Below are 18,068 nucleotides of genomic sequence, written 5' to 3'. Positions count from 1 at the left end.
TAATTTGTTCAGGGTCACATGGCTAGAAAGTGGTAGAATTAGGATTCAAAATCAGACAGATGGGCTTCTGTCTATTCTCTTAATCTCTATACCATATTGCCTCTTGCAAAAGGCAGATCTAGAAAAAGGGTGCCCATTTCCAGAGTTGTCTTCAGAGAAGATGCTGCTGTTTCCTTGAAGTATCTAAAGCAGGGGATATATCAGTGGAACTGGCATTCCCACTGACTGCAGCCCAGTTAACTACCTAGTACAGGACATGTGAGTGGCTGCTTCCCAGTCTGAGAGTGCCTCTTGTCATGCTTCAAGGAAGTAAACAGTAATAGCATTTCCTAGATGTGGATTCCTTTGTCCTATGAGGGAAACTGGATTCTTGCAATACTCTTGCAAGCATGGTTCATATCATTTGTATCCTCAAAGATATCTCTGGCTTTTGGCCCACCAGACTCACTCAAATACAGATCTGGTAATGGGCTCTAAGAATCTACATTTAAAAGTGATTCCCCAGTAACTGTTACGTACACTGATTTGAGAGCCAATGCTCTGAACATTTGATTGGCTCCCACCCTGCATGGTTGCCATGTGAACAGGCATTCTGTGGAGAGAATATAGCTGCCTGTGGGACTTCAGCCAAGCCTGAGTGAAGGATGTGTGGATATGTAGATGTGGTTATGTTGCCTTCCAGGTGCTGCCAGGTTCCTCATTAAGGAGCTATCATATCACAACCTAGAATTGGAGAGAAACCGCCTGGAGGAGCTAGGCATTAAACGCCAGTGTGTCTGGCCTTTCATCGTCATGATGGATGATTCGTGTGTCCTATGGAACATTCACAGTGTTCAGGAGCCATCCAGGTAGTGATACTTCCAAGCTGTTCTGAGGGCATGACAATGCTGTATGTAGACTGGACAATACATTTCTTGGCTACAGTTACATATGGAAATCAATAAGAGAGAGACAGTTTTCCAGAGCAAGACAGTCAACCATGAAACCACTCTCATTAGAACATTTTGTGGTGACTTAGGAATTTTTTACGTAGACATTCAATAGCCCATTGAATTCCTGGACCATTCTGGAATCATGGCATTGGTTAGCTATTAAAGTCTACTGAAGCCAAGCACTATGGCTCATGCCTATAATTCCAGCACTTTTGACAGGCTGAGGCAGGCTGATAGTTTAAGGCTAGGAGTTCTAGACCAGCCTGGCCAATATGGCAAAACCCCCTCCCTACTAAAAATACAAAAATTAGCTTAATGCAATTTTGGGAGGAAAAAAAAAAAAAAAAGCTGGGTATGGTGGCACGTGCCTGTAGCGCTGAGGCATGGGAATAACTTGAACCCAAGAGGCAGAGGTTGCAGTGAGCTGAGATTGTGCCACTGCACTTCAACCTGGGTGACAAAGTGAGGCTCTGTCTCAAAAAACAAAGTCTGTTGAGACTCTACGATTTATGTAGAAAGACTGTTGACATCTCAAATCTGGAGACCTGGTTTTTTTAGCCCCGGCTGTTTTTTGTTTATAATTTTTTGTAGAGAGATAGTCTCACCATGTTGCCCAATCTGATGTTGAACTCTTGGGCTCAAGCAATCCTGCCTTGGCCTCCCAAAGTGTTGGGATTACAGGTGTGAGCCACCACACCCAGTCATGCATCTTAACTGTCTGTATGAAAAAGGAAAGTCATCTCACCTCTCCCCCTCTCAAGTCTGTCACTTGTAAAATTATACCTGGGCCAAAATCAGTGGTTCTCTTCCTGGGTTAGTGCCACCTCACAGTGCTAGGGGGTGCTAGTCAGGAGCATCTTATGAAGACCAGAGAATGCCAAACATTTTTAAAAAGTCCTACACAATAAACCCCCAAAATTCAGTAACACGTCCATTGCAACACTGCCAGGGGATCTTTAAGCCCTCCCAGATCAACATTGTGATTTTGTGTCCTTGTTTCTATTTTGGATTTGAAGCCAGTGAATTTTTCAAATATTCCTTACACACAATTACCAGAACTCAGAAGGATAATTCTATGCTTCCAACCTCTGGCTACCTCTTCTTTGGCAACTCTTTATTCATTGTGCACTCTAACACAGGGGCCAGATTTCTTTCTCTGCCTTAAAATGGTAAGCCCCAGCCCCAAAAGGCAGCTTCTTTAATAATGACAGGAAGTCTGAGAACTGGGCTTGACATTCTTCTCCATTTGCTAATACAAAGTAAATCAGTTAATTATATCCTTGAGAGTATTACTGGTATATAACAGTGTAGACACTTCACAAACGATCCTCTCTTCTGTAATATTTATTGACATCTTATACAAACTATATTTCATAGCCAGCCCATGGAAGTAGGAGTTTCCAGTAAGAACGTGTCCTTGAAGACTGTCTTGCAGCACATTGAAGCCACACCAAAAATTGTCCACTACGCAATCTTGGGCATACAGAAATGGAGCAGCAAGCTGACTTCTCAGAGCCTAAAGGCCCCGTTCTCAAGGTGCCATGTGCATGATTTCCTTCTCCTCAACATAGACTTGACTCAGAATGTACAGTATGACTTCAACAGGTAAGTTAGGCCTCATGGACGCAGGTAATCCTGGCATCTACGGATTGCTTCTGCTCAGCTCTAGCCTCTGCAATGCTTTTATTCCTGTGTCTTCAATTGAGAAGCTTACTCTTTATGTGGGCAAGGAGAAAGGGTGATCACAAGCCCATGTGTGTCCCTTTATCACCAACTGACCTAGACATTAACAGGGGTTACAGTATGAAATACTTGAAGAAAACACTTTAGCCATCTCATTATTCAACAAGAACTAAGACACAGTAACTGTTGACTCAAGTTAGTCTGTGGACCCATAAACATCTAAGACTAAGCCCACCTTCACCCTCAAAACTCAGAAGGAATGTGAGTAGTTAGTAGGACTCAGGGATTTGGGTCCTGTAGGGAAGAGGCAGCAGATGAGTATGAGCAGGCTAACCATGGCCTTGCCTCCCAAATAATGTCCAGCTTCCTACAAAACCTGAGAGGGCCAAGCAAGAAGGCAGGAACCATAAAGTCCTTCTTATGCCAACCTTGCGGTTACAGAATAGCTGCTGCTTTCACTTCTGTTTTAAATTTGACAGAGGCTTCATCCTGTTTGTAGCCAGAATTTTTAAACTGGGAGCACCTCTGCATTTCTATTCTGTCGGAGTGTATCAAATAGGAATATAGTCCTGTTTTTGCATAGGGATACCTCAAACCTGTGACATATCTGGGACAAAAATCATCTCACTTCCCTTCTGAGAAAGGCTTTTTTCAAGGCCATACAGAAATGGAGCAGCAAGCTGACTTCTTAGAGCCTAAAGGCACCGTTCTCTAGGTGCCATGTACATGATTTCATTCTCCTCAACATAGACTTGACTCAGAATGTTGAGGGCCAGCTCCACAGAAGCATAGTTATTTTAGGTTCCTAATATCTTGCTACACATTTATCTCTCTGTGTATACTTATCATGGTTGAGATATGCCAGGTGAAGAAACCTATTGTTATGGTTACAATTTAGGTATTTCTGTGAAGATGTTGACTTTAATCTGAGAACCAACAGTAGTGGCCTCCTCATCTGCCGCTTTAATAACTTCAGCCTCATGAAGAAACATGTTCAGGTTGGCGGGCAAAGGGACTTTATCATTAAACCAAAGATCATGGTAAGTACTGCAAGCTTGATTCTAATGCTGAAAATAAATACAGTATCTTAGTAATGTCTTTATTATTAGATATTGGCATTAAGCACTTTCCATTTTATTGGAAAAGTGAAATAACACAAGGGAGTTCTCTTTTTGAGACAGTCTCACTCTGTCCCCTAAGCTGGAGTGCAGTGGCATGATTTTCGCTCACTGCAACCTCCGCCTCCTGGGAGTTCTCTTTTTTGAGACAGAGTCTCACTCTGTCCCCTAAGCTGGAGTGCAGTGGCGTGATCTTCGCTCACTGCAACTTCCACCTCCTGGGTTTAAGCAATTCTCATGCATCAGCCTCCTGAGTAGCTGGGATTACAGCTGTGTGCCACCACAGCTGCCTAATTTTTGTATTTTAGTAGAGATGGGGTTTTACCATGTTGGCCAGACTGCTTTTGAACTCCCGACCTCAAGTGATCCGCCCACCTTGGCCTCCCAAAGTGCTGGGATTACAGACGTGAGCCACTGTGCCTGGCCATAAGGGAGTTCTTAATGTCAATTTCTCAATCTCCTTTCTGTTACTGAGACTCATCTAGCTCCAAAACATTTGTTTTGACAATCCAACAAAATTACTTTAGATGCCTTAAATCTTAAGTTTATTTGGATTTAAGCTTTAACAAATCCATCAAAGCTTCAGTTTCAAGATGGCAAACTTTATATTTTTACTTTTTTTTTTTTGAGACAGTCTCACTGTGTCGCCCAGGCTGGATTGCAGTGGCTTGCTGCAACCTATGCCTCCCAGGTTCAAGTGATTCTCCTGCCTCAGTCACCGCACCCTGCCACATTTTTACATTCTTTATGTAATACATGAGAGAAATGTAAATCATGATGCCAGTCTGATCTTTTGCTAGAACTTTCCTAAAAGTAATATGGCTGGGTGCTGTGGCTCACGCCTGTAATCCCAGCGCTTTGGGAGGCCAAGGCAGGCAGATCACGAGGTCAAGAGATCAAGACCATCCTGGCCAACATGGTGAAATCCCATATCTACTAAAAATACAAAAACTAGCTGGGCATGGTGGCACGTGCCTGTAGTTCCAGCTCTTTGGGAGGCTGATACAGGAGAATCACTTGATCCTGGGAGGCAGAAGCTGCAGTGAGCCAAGATCGCGCCACTGCACTCCAGGCCTGTGCGACACAGCGAGACTCTGTCTCAAAAAAATAAAAGTAATATAGATCAAAACCTGCATTACTACCCCTTTCTAAGAGATTTACTGATACCTAATAATTCACAGCATGTGTGCTACCAGTAGAGCTTAGAATCCTTCTTGCCATTTTTTTGGTGGGGTTGTGATGACATAGATAGGATTTAACCTTTACGTACATACATAGATACATACATACCGAGCACCACTGTAAAACGCTTCTGATTAGATCTCACAGTGTACCTGTTAAATGTGGTTTCAGGGAAGCCTGTTCTGTTCTCCCCTCACTGTGTATGACTTGCATTAAATCCTATTGCACTATTCCCAAGAGAAAAAAATTTTCAGGACCCCTGACTGACATAGAACCTAGCACCCCTCACTCTGCTACTGTTATTATTTGACTATTAGGATACAATTCAGTGTTTCCTCACCTGTTCAATCCAGTGACAGACAAGTGTCCCATCATGATGTTGACTCTGATTTCAGGTGTCAGAGAACTTAGCACCCATCTTGCCCCTTCAATACATCTGCGCTCCTGACAGTGAACACACGCTACTGGCAGCCCCTGCACAGTTTCTCCTGGAGAAATTCCTTCAGCACGCCTCATATAAACTCTTCCCCAAAGCCATCCGTAACTTCAAGAGTCCCGTGCTGGCCATTGACTGCTACCTTAACATTGGACCAGAGGTAAAAAGGGTGTGGGGGATACTGTGCTTACCTACATCCATCCCTTTCTCATTTTAACTGTTTGAAAACTGAAATGGAGGCAAAATAGGAGTCTGTGACGAGAAATATAAATCAAGATGCCAGTCTGATCCTTTGCCAGAGCTTTTATTAAAGATAGTAATACAGATCAAAACCTGTATTTCTACCCTTCACATACTCACTTATGCAAAGGCTCACACAACATACGATGGCAGTTAACCCTCCCCATGCCTATTTTAACTGTACAAATGAGCTCAGATGTACAACTCAGCTCAGACATCACCTCCTCTGAGAAGCCTGCCTCAGTGACTTTGGGCAGCAGTTACTTCCTCCCACTGTCTTAACATTCATCAGATTATACTGTAATTTTGTGGGATTTTCTTCATAAAAGTGTGAGTTCTTCAAAGACACACAATGTCTTAGCCATTGTTTTATACATATATAAGGAGCTCAGTGATTACTGAACAAATAAATGTGTATCACCTGAAGCCTTTAGAGGTCTCACTCTCTTTCTAAAATTCTATATGTTTTAATTTCTTTAAAAAACTGCCACTTGCACCTCCAGGCTCCTGCTACTAAGCTGTCCTTCAGAAATCATTACTGTAGTACATCCTCCTTGTAAAAATGTTTTAAAATAAAAGCATAAAGTCAAGTCACCTGCCAGAAGAACATTTTGGTATACTATTTCCTTCCAGGGACTCTTCTTTGTATGTATTGAAAGAAAACACACATCCATAAACATACTCAACACTGAAGTCCAACTGTATTCAATTTTGAAAACCAATTTTTAAAATTTCAGTGTAAACATTTTACATTCCCATTTTTATGTTTCAATAATCTACACTGTAGATTGGGTAATAAATTATAGAATTTTAGAAGTAGAAGGAACCTTAAGGAGCCATCAGATGTAAAGGCCAGGCATAGAAGCTCATGCCTATAACCCAGCACTTTGGGAGGCTGAGGTATGAGGATCACTTGAGGCAAGGAGTTTGAGACCAGCCTGGAGGACATGGACCCTGTCACTACAAAAACTAAAACAACTGACCAGGTGTGATGGCACATACCTGTAGTCCCAGCTACTCAAAAGGCTGAGGTGGGAAGATCACTTGAGCCCAGGAGTTCAAGGTTGCAGTGAGCTATGATTTGTGCCACTGCACTCCAGCCTAAGTGAGAGACCCCATCTCAAAAAAACCAAAACGAACCCAAACCCATGAGATCTAATAACATCTTTTACAGTATTTATGTACTGATTATGTCTGACCCAGATATTCCAGTTCCCCTATCCTAGAGTCCACGGCTCTGGATATTAACACAATCTCAATACTACTACTACTAACAGCTAACATTTACCGAATACTAAGTTAAATTTAATTCAGAAAACATCCTATGAAACAAGTACTATCGTTATCTCTATAGACGAGGAAACTGAGGTATAGTAAAAGGAAGGAAACTGCTCACTGTTCCATGGCTACTCAATGGAGGAACCAGTATTTGAACCCAAGCAGACTGGCTCATGCATTTAGTCATTCTGCGGCTCTAACTCCCAACTATCTTACTTACTTCCCTGAATTTCTGCAGTTATCATCTGTTCATCACAGAAGCCAGATAGAACCAAAAATTTAAATTCATGCACTTATTTTTTTTTTTTTTTTGAGACGGAGTTCACTCGTTGCCCTGGCTGAAGTGCGGTAGTGCGAACTTGGCTCACTGTAACCTCCGCCTCCTGGGATCAAGCGATTCTCCTGCCTCAGCCTCCCGAGTAGCTGGCAGTATAGGCACTTGCCACCATGCCTGGCTAATTTTTTTTGTATTTTTAGTAGAGACAGGGTTTCGCCATGTAAGCCAGGCTGGTCTCCAACTCCTGACCCTCAGGTGATCCACTCGCCTCAGCCTCCCAAAGTGCTAGGATTATAGGTGTGAGCCACCATGCCCAGCCCATGTACCGTCATAAGCTTCCATCCAATTGAAATTTAAGTATATCTAAATGGAAAGCTGATCAAAAATATTTTTTTTATTCTCACCAATAAGGTAATTCAAACATTTAATCTTTCCTAAGTGTGCTTTTTGTGGAAGGTATTTTTAAAAATTTTAAAAAGACTCTTTTAAATGGAAGAGCTTATTTCTAATTTATTTCCTAATAGTCCTTTATTGTGAGAAATAAGAGAAGCTTTAAACAGGTTAACAACTGGTATGCTAAATAAAAGAGGTTGCAAAGCTTAACTAAGCCATTTGAGTTAACATTGGAAAAAACTCATCACCTTTACCTTACCCTTGAATAGACAAAAAGAAAAGTACTGACTCATTCTGCTGAACTGCAGATATTTTGCTTGCGCTTGAAATGCCCACACTATTTCTGCTTGATGATTTCAGGTGGCCATATGCTACATCAGCTCCAGACCCCACTCCAGCAATGTCAATTGTGAAGGAGTGTTTTTCAGTGGACTCCTTCTGTACCTCTGTGACTCTTTTGTAGGTGCTGATCTTCTTAAGAACTTTAAATTTCTAAAAGGTAAGTCAAATTTAGTATCTTGCAATTGCTATTGGTTCCCCCTGAGCCAAATACGGAAGATAAACATATTTTTTAAAAGCACTTGAACACAATTTTTACCAATAATTTGAACATCCTGCTTTTAAAATTAGGGCCCCTAGTTGGGGGCTGGGAGGGAATCAAGTCATTGTTATCCCAAGACTAAATGCAGATGAATAGCCAAATTTGCGACCATATTAAATAGGTTTTTGCCACTATTTAGAAAGGAATGATACACTGCAAGAATACATAATTCTTCTCATATAATTTAATTTTAATAGATATCAGGTTAATGAGTCTATGTATGTATATAACTAAGTACATTCTACTGACTCTAACATATTGCCTGGGGCAGGAAGCAACTGCAATAATTTTGTATAATTGCATCCCTAGACATAAACAAACCCTTAGTTGTGATTCTGATACAGAAACCATAGGCCGGGTGTGGTGTCTCACACCTGTAATCCCAGCACTTTGTGAGGCCGAGGCTGAGGCAGGCAGACCATCTGAGCTCAAGCTCAGGAGTTCAAAACCAGCCTGGGCAACCTGGCAAAACCCTGCCTTTACAAAAAATACAAAAATTAGCCAGGCACAGTGGAACACGGCCGTAGTGCCAGGTCAGGAGGCTTAGGTGGGAGGAACTTGGGCCCAGGAGGTGGAGGTTGTAGTGAGCCAAGATTGTGCCACTGCACTCCAGCCTGAGTGACATCCTGTCTCAAAAAAGAAAACAAGACAGTTGTTTCAATAGGTATGCACCATATAAAGAGACTAGCCTAAGAACAAACTAATATTAAACATCACAAATAATCTTGATAAAATGACCTTTGAGATCAGCAAAAAAAGTGAGGTTCAGAACACTGTACAGCATGAGAACAGGGAGCGGGGATGTAGGGGGACTGTGGATTGATTTATGTATTAAGTATTTCTGACACAGTGGTTCTTATTGGGGATGGGGAAGGGGTAGATTTTGCCTCCCAGGAGACAGAGACATTTCTGATTGTCATAATGGGGCTGCTGCTTGCTGGCACATAGTGAGTGGGCAGAAGCCAAGACTGCTGGATGTTTAGGTTCTAAACATCAACAAAATATAGAACAAGGCCAGCCGCTATGGCTCACACCTGTAATCCCAACACTTTGGAAGGCTGAGGCAGGTGGATTGCCTGAGCTCAGGAGTTCGAGACCAGCCTGGGCAACACAGTGAAACCCTGTTTCTTCTAAAATACAAAAAATTAGCCGGGCATGGCGGTATGTGCCTGTACTCCCTGCTACTTGGGAGGCTGAGGCAGGAGAATCACTTGAACCCGTGAGGTGGAGGTGGCAGTGAGCCGGGATTGTGCCACTGCACTCCAGCCTGGGCGACAGAGCGAGACTCTGTCTCTAAAAAAAAAAAGGGGGACACGGAACAGCCCCACAACAAAGAATTAGCCAAGTACACTACCGCTGAGGTTCAGAAACCCTAACCTAGGAGGGACACATGAGAAATACATTAGTTCTCGCAAGGAAGAGGGAATGTAGCTGGAAGCTAGCTTACTTTGTACTCTTTAACAAATTACTGAATTTGTAAAACTACTTGCTCAAATAATAAAATTAGACAATTCTCATAAATTACTTATCCATCTGTTGACCTACCTGTTGGTTCTCAGATGTCTTAGCTCAGGAAATAAAATCAGACAGTAAAGTTCTCAATCCCTGAGCCTAAGACATATTTCTGACTTGTTTTCTGAAGGTGCTACCCTGTGTGTCATCTGCCAAGACAGAAGTTCCTTGCGCCAAACAATTGTCCGCTTAGAGCTAGAAGATGAGTGGCAGTTCCGCCTCCGGGATGAGTTTCAAACTGCTAATAGCAGTGATGACAAGCCTCTTTACTTTCTTACTGGACGTCATGTATGAGCTTTTGAAGAGACCAAAAACAGCAAAATGATGCCTAGGTGGGGTAGGACAGAAACAATTTGGGAATTTTTTTTTTCCTTTAAAGTACAATCACTGTGGAGCAAAGTGCAACATATTTGTCTAAATTCTCCAAAGAACTCCCCAAATCTGACCCAGATCTTTGGGGATACCACTCTTAATTGGACCCTGAAATTCAGGTAAACTCCCCTAGGCAGTTATGCAATTACTGAAGATACGGTCTGCCCATGGGATCCTGAGGAGGATATACTTTGGAGAGTGAATATGGAGTCTGCATTATTTTTTCTATTACATTATGTTAGGGGGAAACTGACTGTCAGCATTAACTAGCCTGAATGTGTTACGGGAGACTCATGCCATTGGTATGGAATTAATTGAAGATTAACGTTTGAGGCCTGAACCCTCAGTTTCTCTTCAGATCTGTACTTTGGTACAGTATTACTCAGGGGTTTGAAATGATAGAATGTAGATGATATTTGTATTTAAAAAAAAAAAGCAGTAGCTGTGTCTTTCTCTGTGCAGTGTTAGTTTAAGATTTATAATCTTCTATGTATTGAAACTTTTGGCAAAATTTCCACAGGAGTTCAAAGTTTACTATTTAAACTGAACAAACAGTAAATGCAGAGCAGGCATTGTATGCATTTATGCATCTTCTCCTAGCCTAATTCCTTTGCTTTTCCCATTCTTTAAACTTGTTTCCAGGCTTTAAGAATATCTTACCTAAGAGACAATGGAACAGCAATTAATCTTTGCAAAAGAACCTGATTAAGTCAGTTGTGTAAGTTGAGAAGTTTTCGGCAGGTAACCTGCACTCACCCTGTTTTGTTGGAATTGAGCAGTTGGCACCAGCAAACCTAAATGTCAGGCTGAGGCTCTGTTGCAGAGTGGAACTAGTTTCCTTCCTTTCAGGGACTCAGGCAAAGCTTCCTTTAAAAGATGCACTGAATATTACCACCTTACACTGACACCACCACAGAAATTGCTGAATTGGGAAACTGAGCCATAGAAAGAGAAGTGTTTTACTTAGTCCTACCAGTGACTCCTGTGAGGAGTAAGGAAGACTCCATTAAGAGTCTTTCTGACTCATTAAAATCAACAGGGGGTGTTTGTCTAGTATCAGCAGTGGAAGGCATGTTTCTACAGATTTCTCTAATATTTTAATCAAAAACATTATTCTTAGAATTGTTCTAGACAAACTCTTAGAAATTTACTCTTAAATTATACCAGTTCTCACCATTGAACAATCTCTTGAGTTTTCTCAGCCCATATTTACTATTTTATCCCACTTAAAATGGTCATTTTTACTTGAATCCATCTTATTTGTGACCTGAAACTACTGAGGGGCCTACTAAGCCTGCATTTACTTAGAACAAAAAATGTTAATTGACCAGCTTTATTATCTTATAACAAGGAGTTTACAGCTAGTGAAAAAATGGAATGTATTAGACTAAAAATGGTTTGTAGATCTCTTGGTTTTAATATAGCTACTTATGCTTTAACTGTATTTTGAAGTCAATAATTCCTTTTAACCCCATTTTTAATTGTCCTTTAAAGAGGACCTGCCTTATATATGCTTTAAAAAATACTCCTTAATTTTAGTACAGCGGAATTTTTGGTAAAGAGGTATGTTTTGAAGCAGTTTGGTTTAAATATGAATGTATTTCACTTGTTCCTGTTTTATTGAAAGGGCCTAATGCAAATATCAAGAAACCCACTGTCTGTGCAATATTCCAATAACGTTAACTACATAGGGCAAATCAAATACTTGAAATAATTCTAAAACAATTGTACCTGGGGTAGATGGCCTCTCAGGGTTTCTTCTGGCTTTATGACTTCATAGTCTAAAGAATTTTTTTTAAGTAATTACATCAGATGCAGGTACTCCAGTAGTTATGGCTGCACTCTGAAAATTCAAATTATTATGAGCTCTTAAATATTATTTAACTCTGTGGAAGAGATATGCCAGAACAAAGCCAAAAGACCATCACCCTTATAATAGAGAAATTGACCTATTTTCTTTTCAAAGCCTATCTTACTAAGGTTTGGATCTTTTAAAATCATCTTACCAGTACAACTCTTCAGAGAATGTTAGGTCCTTCTTTAAGGATAAAGTTGCACGAACACAGGACACCACGATATGTGTGTATATATATCCTAGTGTGTTCAGCTTTAAGCTTTGCAAGCCCTTAGGATACTGATGTGGGATGAATGGATTCACTAGGCCCACACAGTAACACATATAGAACGGCTGAACCTCAGCATGTATGACAGTTCACACTGGTTAATACTGAATGTAAACTAAAAACCAGAATTGTTGTAGTCAATTTTTTTTGGCTGTAATTTATGCAATTGCTTTTTGTGATTTTTAGAAAAGGGGACACCTGTGTTACTTTATTACTGTAAAATTTTCTTAACTAAAATTTGGTGAATTTCACTAGTCAGCCTACCTCACATTTTGTTAATGATTCAAAATTGTCTTAAGTTGTGTCTACTGTATGTTTCTGTGCTTTAATTTGGTGAATGTATTAAAGTTATCTCCCACCCTCTCCAAAAAGTTATTTTTTGATTTTCTGGCATGTTAAGAAAACAAGCACCCTGACTCTGGCAATATCCAACCTATAATGTGACTTCCAGCCTTTTTAGGACAACTCTAAGAAAAGATGTTGAAAACACACACAGTAGATCCTAATCTTTTATCTGACAGATTGCAGCTATACTCACTTTGATGTCCTTTTCGAAACAGAACTTTGGGTTGCTAGAACTATGTGGTATGATACAAGGTGTTATTGTTAATCTCTAGTTTAAACTGCTCAAACTTTCTGAGAACGTCTCAAAAGCTGCTAGAACTATGTAGTATGAAGACAGTGTTATTGTAGTACGAACTGTATCTTAAAAGTTCGATGAACTTTTGAGAATAACTTTGCTGTCCAAAAAAATGGCTTTCAATCTATTTAATAAAGTATAGTAAATTAAAACAATTTGACATAGAATCCATGAAAACAATCTTCTAAGCCAAAGGGCCCTCAGGAAGGGCAGTATGTATTTTTAAGTGTAATGACAGACTTTCAGAGGAAAGCAAAGACTAGTGGTGTTCCACTATGCATTCCAAAGCAGCTGCCTTGAAAAGACTGTGAAACTCTGACTGCTGCAACATCACATTAAACTACTTAGGCCTGGAACAACATCCAGGAACAAACATTCCTCAAGCTTCTCTTTAGACACAGAAACTGGAAACTGGTCCTTAAAGCTTCCTCTGGGTCTAGGAGAATACTGCTCTAACACTGAAACCTTGGCTTCACTGAAAAGAAAACAGAACAACAAAAAAAACACTGCTAAAGATGATTTTAGAAATTGCCTGTAAGGCCAAAGAAAAAGTCACTGACATAAATTCACTGTGCTCTCAACTGTCAAGTATTGGGTTAAAGCATCTACTTCAGTGACTATGACAACAGATGATATTAAGTTAAAAGGAAAAAAAAAAGCAACAGCAGTAAGTTGTTTTCTGACCACTTCATTACAAATACTTTATTTTTACTAGTCCAATGTATTTTATTTTTACCAAAAGGATGGTGGGTGGGTGGGTGGGGTTGCTAAAAGACAGAACTGATCCCTTTTTCTGCCAGAAGGCTCAAGAGCCATGAAAAATAGTATGTCTACAGTTACTACCCCAGAAATCAACTCAGCAATCTCAACCCTAGCCACAATGTGGACGCGCAGGAATACAGCTATGTTCCCATCCAGAGGGATAAGACTCTATAGCTGGGCAGCCGTGCAAAGTAAATGAGAGCAATTAAAATATCACTGCAGGTTTGTTGTACTCACTGACTGTCCTTATAACAGTCAGGCTTTTGGTAGATACACCAAGTTCTCGCATATTATGAAGTAGGAAAATATTGCTTTTTATCGGTGTCCATGCAGATAAAGGCATTATCCATAAAATCTTGTAGTTCCTGACTCTATTTGTGGCTCCTATAGTGTCTCTATGCTAGGCATTTTTATAAAGACCAACAACTATATGAGGACTGCTAACAAAACATTTATCAGCACCTTTATATAGTCAACAATTACAGACCCACCCTCTTCTGTAGTCTGTGGCCATTTATGTATACTCACTGTGTCCCTGCTGCCTCCACCACTCCACTGAGACTGCTCTTTTCCTAACATCACTTGGGCTCTCTTCAGTCTTCAATTGTGATATGACAGGGTTGACCATTCTTTGAATCTTGAAATTCTTCCCTTGGTTTCTACCTCTCTCTTCTGGCTCTCCTACCTTGCTCATGCCTTCTTAGGTATTCTTCTCTGAGACTCCTAAATGACGGTGTACCTCAAAAATCTCTTCTACCTTCTCATTTTACAAACCTCAGGGTGACCCTCTAAACCTTCAAATAAATAAGTAAACTCAATTTGTTTGCTCAGTTAGAATCTGTCTCAAACTCTAGATCTACATATCCAATTGTATACCAAACATATATCTCCACTTGGAGATTCTACAACCACCTTAAAATCATGACCAAATCTGAGGGCATCCCCATCCAATCCTCCCAACCTAATTCCCCTGTATTCCCATCTGTCAATCTAACGCAATTACCCAAACCAAAATTCCCACTTACCTTAGCCTCTTTGCCATGATCTTTTTCTGGTTGTTATAAATTCCTATCAATTCAACTGTGTCAATTTTTCAATTTTATTTTTTAAATGTGTATCTGTCTCATCTTCATCTCCACATCACAGCTTTAGTTCAATGTTTAAACACTTTTTACATAAACTGCTCTTAACTATCTTCTAAGTTCCAGATTCCTCACTTACAAACCCCACCTCACAGGACTGTCATAATGATTACATAAAACAGTGCAGAATGGATTTTGCCTTTTGGAAAAGTTCAGCTGATTTGCTGGTGACGTAATGATCCTTTGGCAAACCGGTGGAAACTACCTTTAGGAAGCCAATGTTTTAATCATATTTCAAGGTATGAAACCAAAAAAACACCCTGAAAAAGCACAAATGACAACACACCATTATCTCTGTTAGTACACTGATCACTTAGAAAAAGCTATCAAGTATTTTATTATTTTTATTCTACATTATATACAGGTCATAAAAGGCCACAGCAGTTTTCAACATATAAACCCTTTAGAAGTAGAGGGCACTATGAAGGATAGACAAGTATCAAAATGAAGTCCAGTAATGAGGGCATATACTCAGTGCAGTATTTCTGAGGAATAACAAAGCAGATACCAAGTCATCCATACCTCACTTCCAAGTATTTTATAGGTTTTTCTAAACCTCTTTGAGATTTGTTAACAGCCTAGGTGTGCCTGGTTGCCATTTATTTTAAAAAGTGAAACCAGAATGCAAGAATAATGAATTTAAAGAGTACCTTTCCTAATGCTTGTCATTTATAGCTCTTTAAGAAGAAAAGCCTCAATTCTTTACCACTTTCTACTTCCTGCCATCAAAGATAGGAAAAAGCAAAATCAGGAAAAAATGCTCAATATTCCAAATCTTCCTGTTTAGCTGGAGCTTTCCTTTTCTATAGGGGTATAGTTCAGGCCTTTTAAAACAGCTTCAAATTCCAAAACACTTAATATTGCACCCTACTTCAACAATAACTAAAAAAATTGGTTTCTGGCCAGTCGTGGTAGCTCATGCCTGTAATCCCAAGGCTCTGGGAGGCAGAGGCGGGTGGATCACCTGAGGTCAGGAGTTTGAGACCAGCCTGGCCAACATGGTGAAACCCTATCTCTACTAAAATACAAAAATTAGCCGAGTGTAATCCTAGCTACTTGGGAGGCTGAGGCACAAGAATCGCTTGAACCCAGGTGGCAGAGATTGCAGTGAGCCGAGATCATGCCACAGCACTCAGCCTGGGCAAAAGAGTGGGATTCTGTCTCAATAAAATTAAAAAAAAAACTGGTTTCCACTCTGTGAAAATACAATCTTTAAACCTATAACTGGTATCAGCAGATCAATAGTAAAAAATACAGTACCAAGCTACACTGGTATATTTCCATATTAAGAACTTCAAAATATACTTATCACTGAGACCATAGTCCTTGCATTAGTTTTCAGTCCACTATGAACAATTATCTGCTGCATGTAAACATGTCTAAATAACTATAGATAAAATACATCAATCATAAATTTCTGTAAAAGATAATAAAATATCTTCTTTAAAAAACAAAACAATAAGCTATTACTGCATTGTTTCCAATTTTATGAAAATGGAACAACCATATGGTTGTTGCCAGTCCTGAGTTCATTGTAATAAAAATGGCCCTAGTTCCTGGTTAAAGTCAGCAACCAATCCATTCTTTTCAATAAATGTCCTCTAGTGGTGTAGGCAAGAATTTGTTTTACGTGCTATTCTGTCCATTAATAAAATTATATACCAGAAACTGACCAGTGCCACAGTACTGTGTTGCAAACAGTTTTCCATCAGGAGTGGGATCTGAGAAAGCAATTTCTTCTTTACTCAAATATGAGCCATATATAAAGTTACTCCTATAAAAAAAAAAGCAGGGGGGAGGGAAGGGGAAAAGTATGAAAGGTTAAAAATATAGTCTTTCTAATCATTAAAATTAGAATAATCTATCAAATACAATTTGACTAAAAAAGCTTTTTAGGTACTGTCATATGTGCTCAAAATTGTTGAAAATAATTATTCATCTGTAATATTACCAATAATCTGAGGTTACATTTTAATAAAACAGCAATGTAAAAACATTTATCCAATATCTTTTAATGATAAAAATATTCAACAACTAAGAGTAGAAACAGTTTCCTCAACCTGATCAAGGGCATCAGAATTAATGGTGAATGACTAAAAACTGTTCCTCAAAGTTCAGGAATGAAGTAAGACTGCTTTCACCTCTTCTATTCAATATTGTATTGGACGTTCTATTCATGAGGTAAAGAAAAATCACCCAGATTGGAAAGAAAGAAATAAAACTATCTATCCATAGCCTGCCATCACGCTCAGCTAATTTTGCAGATGATAAGGCCTTGTTTATAGAAAATCCTGAAAAATTCACAAAAACAAACATAAAATCTAATAAACGAGTCTGGCAAGGTTGCATATTTAAGATTTGATATTCAAAAGTAAAATATATTTTTATACACTTGTAATGAACAACCTAAAACTGAAATTTACAGGGAAAAATTCCATTTACAATAACATTTTAAAAAATTAAATACTTGGCAGGCACAGTGGCTCACACCTATAATCCCAGTATTTTGGGAGGCCAAGGCGAGAGGATTGCTTGAGCCCAAGAGTTCAAGGCCAGGCCAGGCAACACAGGAAGACTCCGACTGTACCAAACAAACAAATTTTTGCCAGGCAGATGCTTATGGTCTCAGCTACTCAGTAGGCTGAGGCAAGAGGACTTCCTGAGCCCAGGAAGTTGAGCCTGCAGTGAGCTGTGTTTGTACCACTGTACCCCAGCCTGGGTGACAGAGTGAGAGGCTATCTCCACCAAAAAAAAAAAAAAACAGCAGCAAACAAAAAAACTAAATTTAACAAAAGAAGTGTTAAGACTTGTACACTGAAAACTATTAAACATTGCTGTAAGATATTAAAGACCTAGGGCCATATGCAATGGCTCACACCTATAATCCCAGCACTTTGGGAGGCCAAGGCAGGCAAAATGCTTGAGCCCAAGGAGTTCGAGGAGACTAGCCTGGGGAACATGGCAAAACCCCATCTTTACAAAACAGACAAACTCCAGAAAAACTGGCCAGGTGCAGTGGCTCAAGCCTGTAATCCAAACACTTTGGGAGACCAAGGCGGGTGGATCACTTGACACCAGGAGTTCAAGACCAGCCTGGGCAACATGACAAAACCCCTTCTCTACTAAAAGTACAAAAATTAGCCAGGTGTAGTGGGGCAAGCCTATAGTCCTAACTACTTGGGAGGCTGAGGCAGAATTGCTTGAACCCAGGAGATGGAGATTGCAATGAGCTGAGATAGTGCCACCGCACTCCAGCCTGGGTGACAGAGAAAAAAAAAGAAAAAAAAAATTAAATATATAAAAGTGGACATGGAATTTGAATAGACATTTGATAAATGGCCAATAAGCACATGAAAAAAATGGTCAACATCTACTAG

General features: G+C 39.9%; 2 protein-coding genes across 13 annotated transcripts in view; one reads left to right on the top strand and one right to left on the bottom strand.

Annotated features, from left to right (window-relative positions):
* Positions 1 to 12,518, top strand: part of GREB1L (GREB1 like retinoic acid receptor coactivator) — a 316,336-nt gene extending 303,818 nt beyond the window's left edge. For all 4 annotated transcript variants that reach the window (XM_003924788.4, XM_074383696.1, XM_074383697.1 and 1 more), the window contains 6 exons: positions 683 to 848; positions 2,310 to 2,537; positions 3,514 to 3,655; positions 5,311 to 5,511; positions 7,900 to 8,038; positions 9,783 to 12,518. In XM_003924788.4, coding sequence (XP_003924837.1) covers positions 683 to 848; positions 2,310 to 2,537; positions 3,514 to 3,655; positions 5,311 to 5,511; positions 7,900 to 8,038; positions 9,783 to 9,946 — 1,040 coding nt within the window. In that variant the 3' untranslated portion in view covers positions 9,947 to 12,518. The remainder of the gene's footprint in view (positions 1 to 682; positions 849 to 2,309; positions 2,538 to 3,513; positions 3,656 to 5,310; positions 5,512 to 7,899; positions 8,039 to 9,782) is intronic.
* A 2,494-nt stretch (positions 12,519 to 15,012) lies between these two features.
* ESCO1 (establishment of sister chromatid cohesion N-acetyltransferase 1) overlaps positions 15,013 to 18,068 on the bottom strand; it is a 76,168-nt gene continuing 73,112 nt past the window's right edge. For all 9 annotated transcript variants that reach the window (XM_074383698.1, XM_074383701.1, XM_003924785.4 and 6 more), the window contains one exon: positions 15,013 to 16,465. In XM_074383698.1, the coding sequence (XP_074239799.1) occupies positions 16,318 to 16,465 (148 nt within the window). In that variant the 3' untranslated portion in view covers positions 15,013 to 16,317. The remainder of the gene's footprint in view (positions 16,466 to 18,068) is intronic.

Source organism: Saimiri boliviensis, chromosome 13 (genome assembly GCF_048565385.1).
Source record: "Saimiri boliviensis isolate mSaiBol1 chromosome 13, mSaiBol1.pri, whole genome shotgun sequence".
Classification (NCBI taxonomy): Eukaryota; Metazoa; Chordata; class Mammalia; order Primates; family Cebidae; genus Saimiri; species Saimiri boliviensis.
This window is presented reverse-complemented; position numbering and strand designations above follow the sequence as displayed.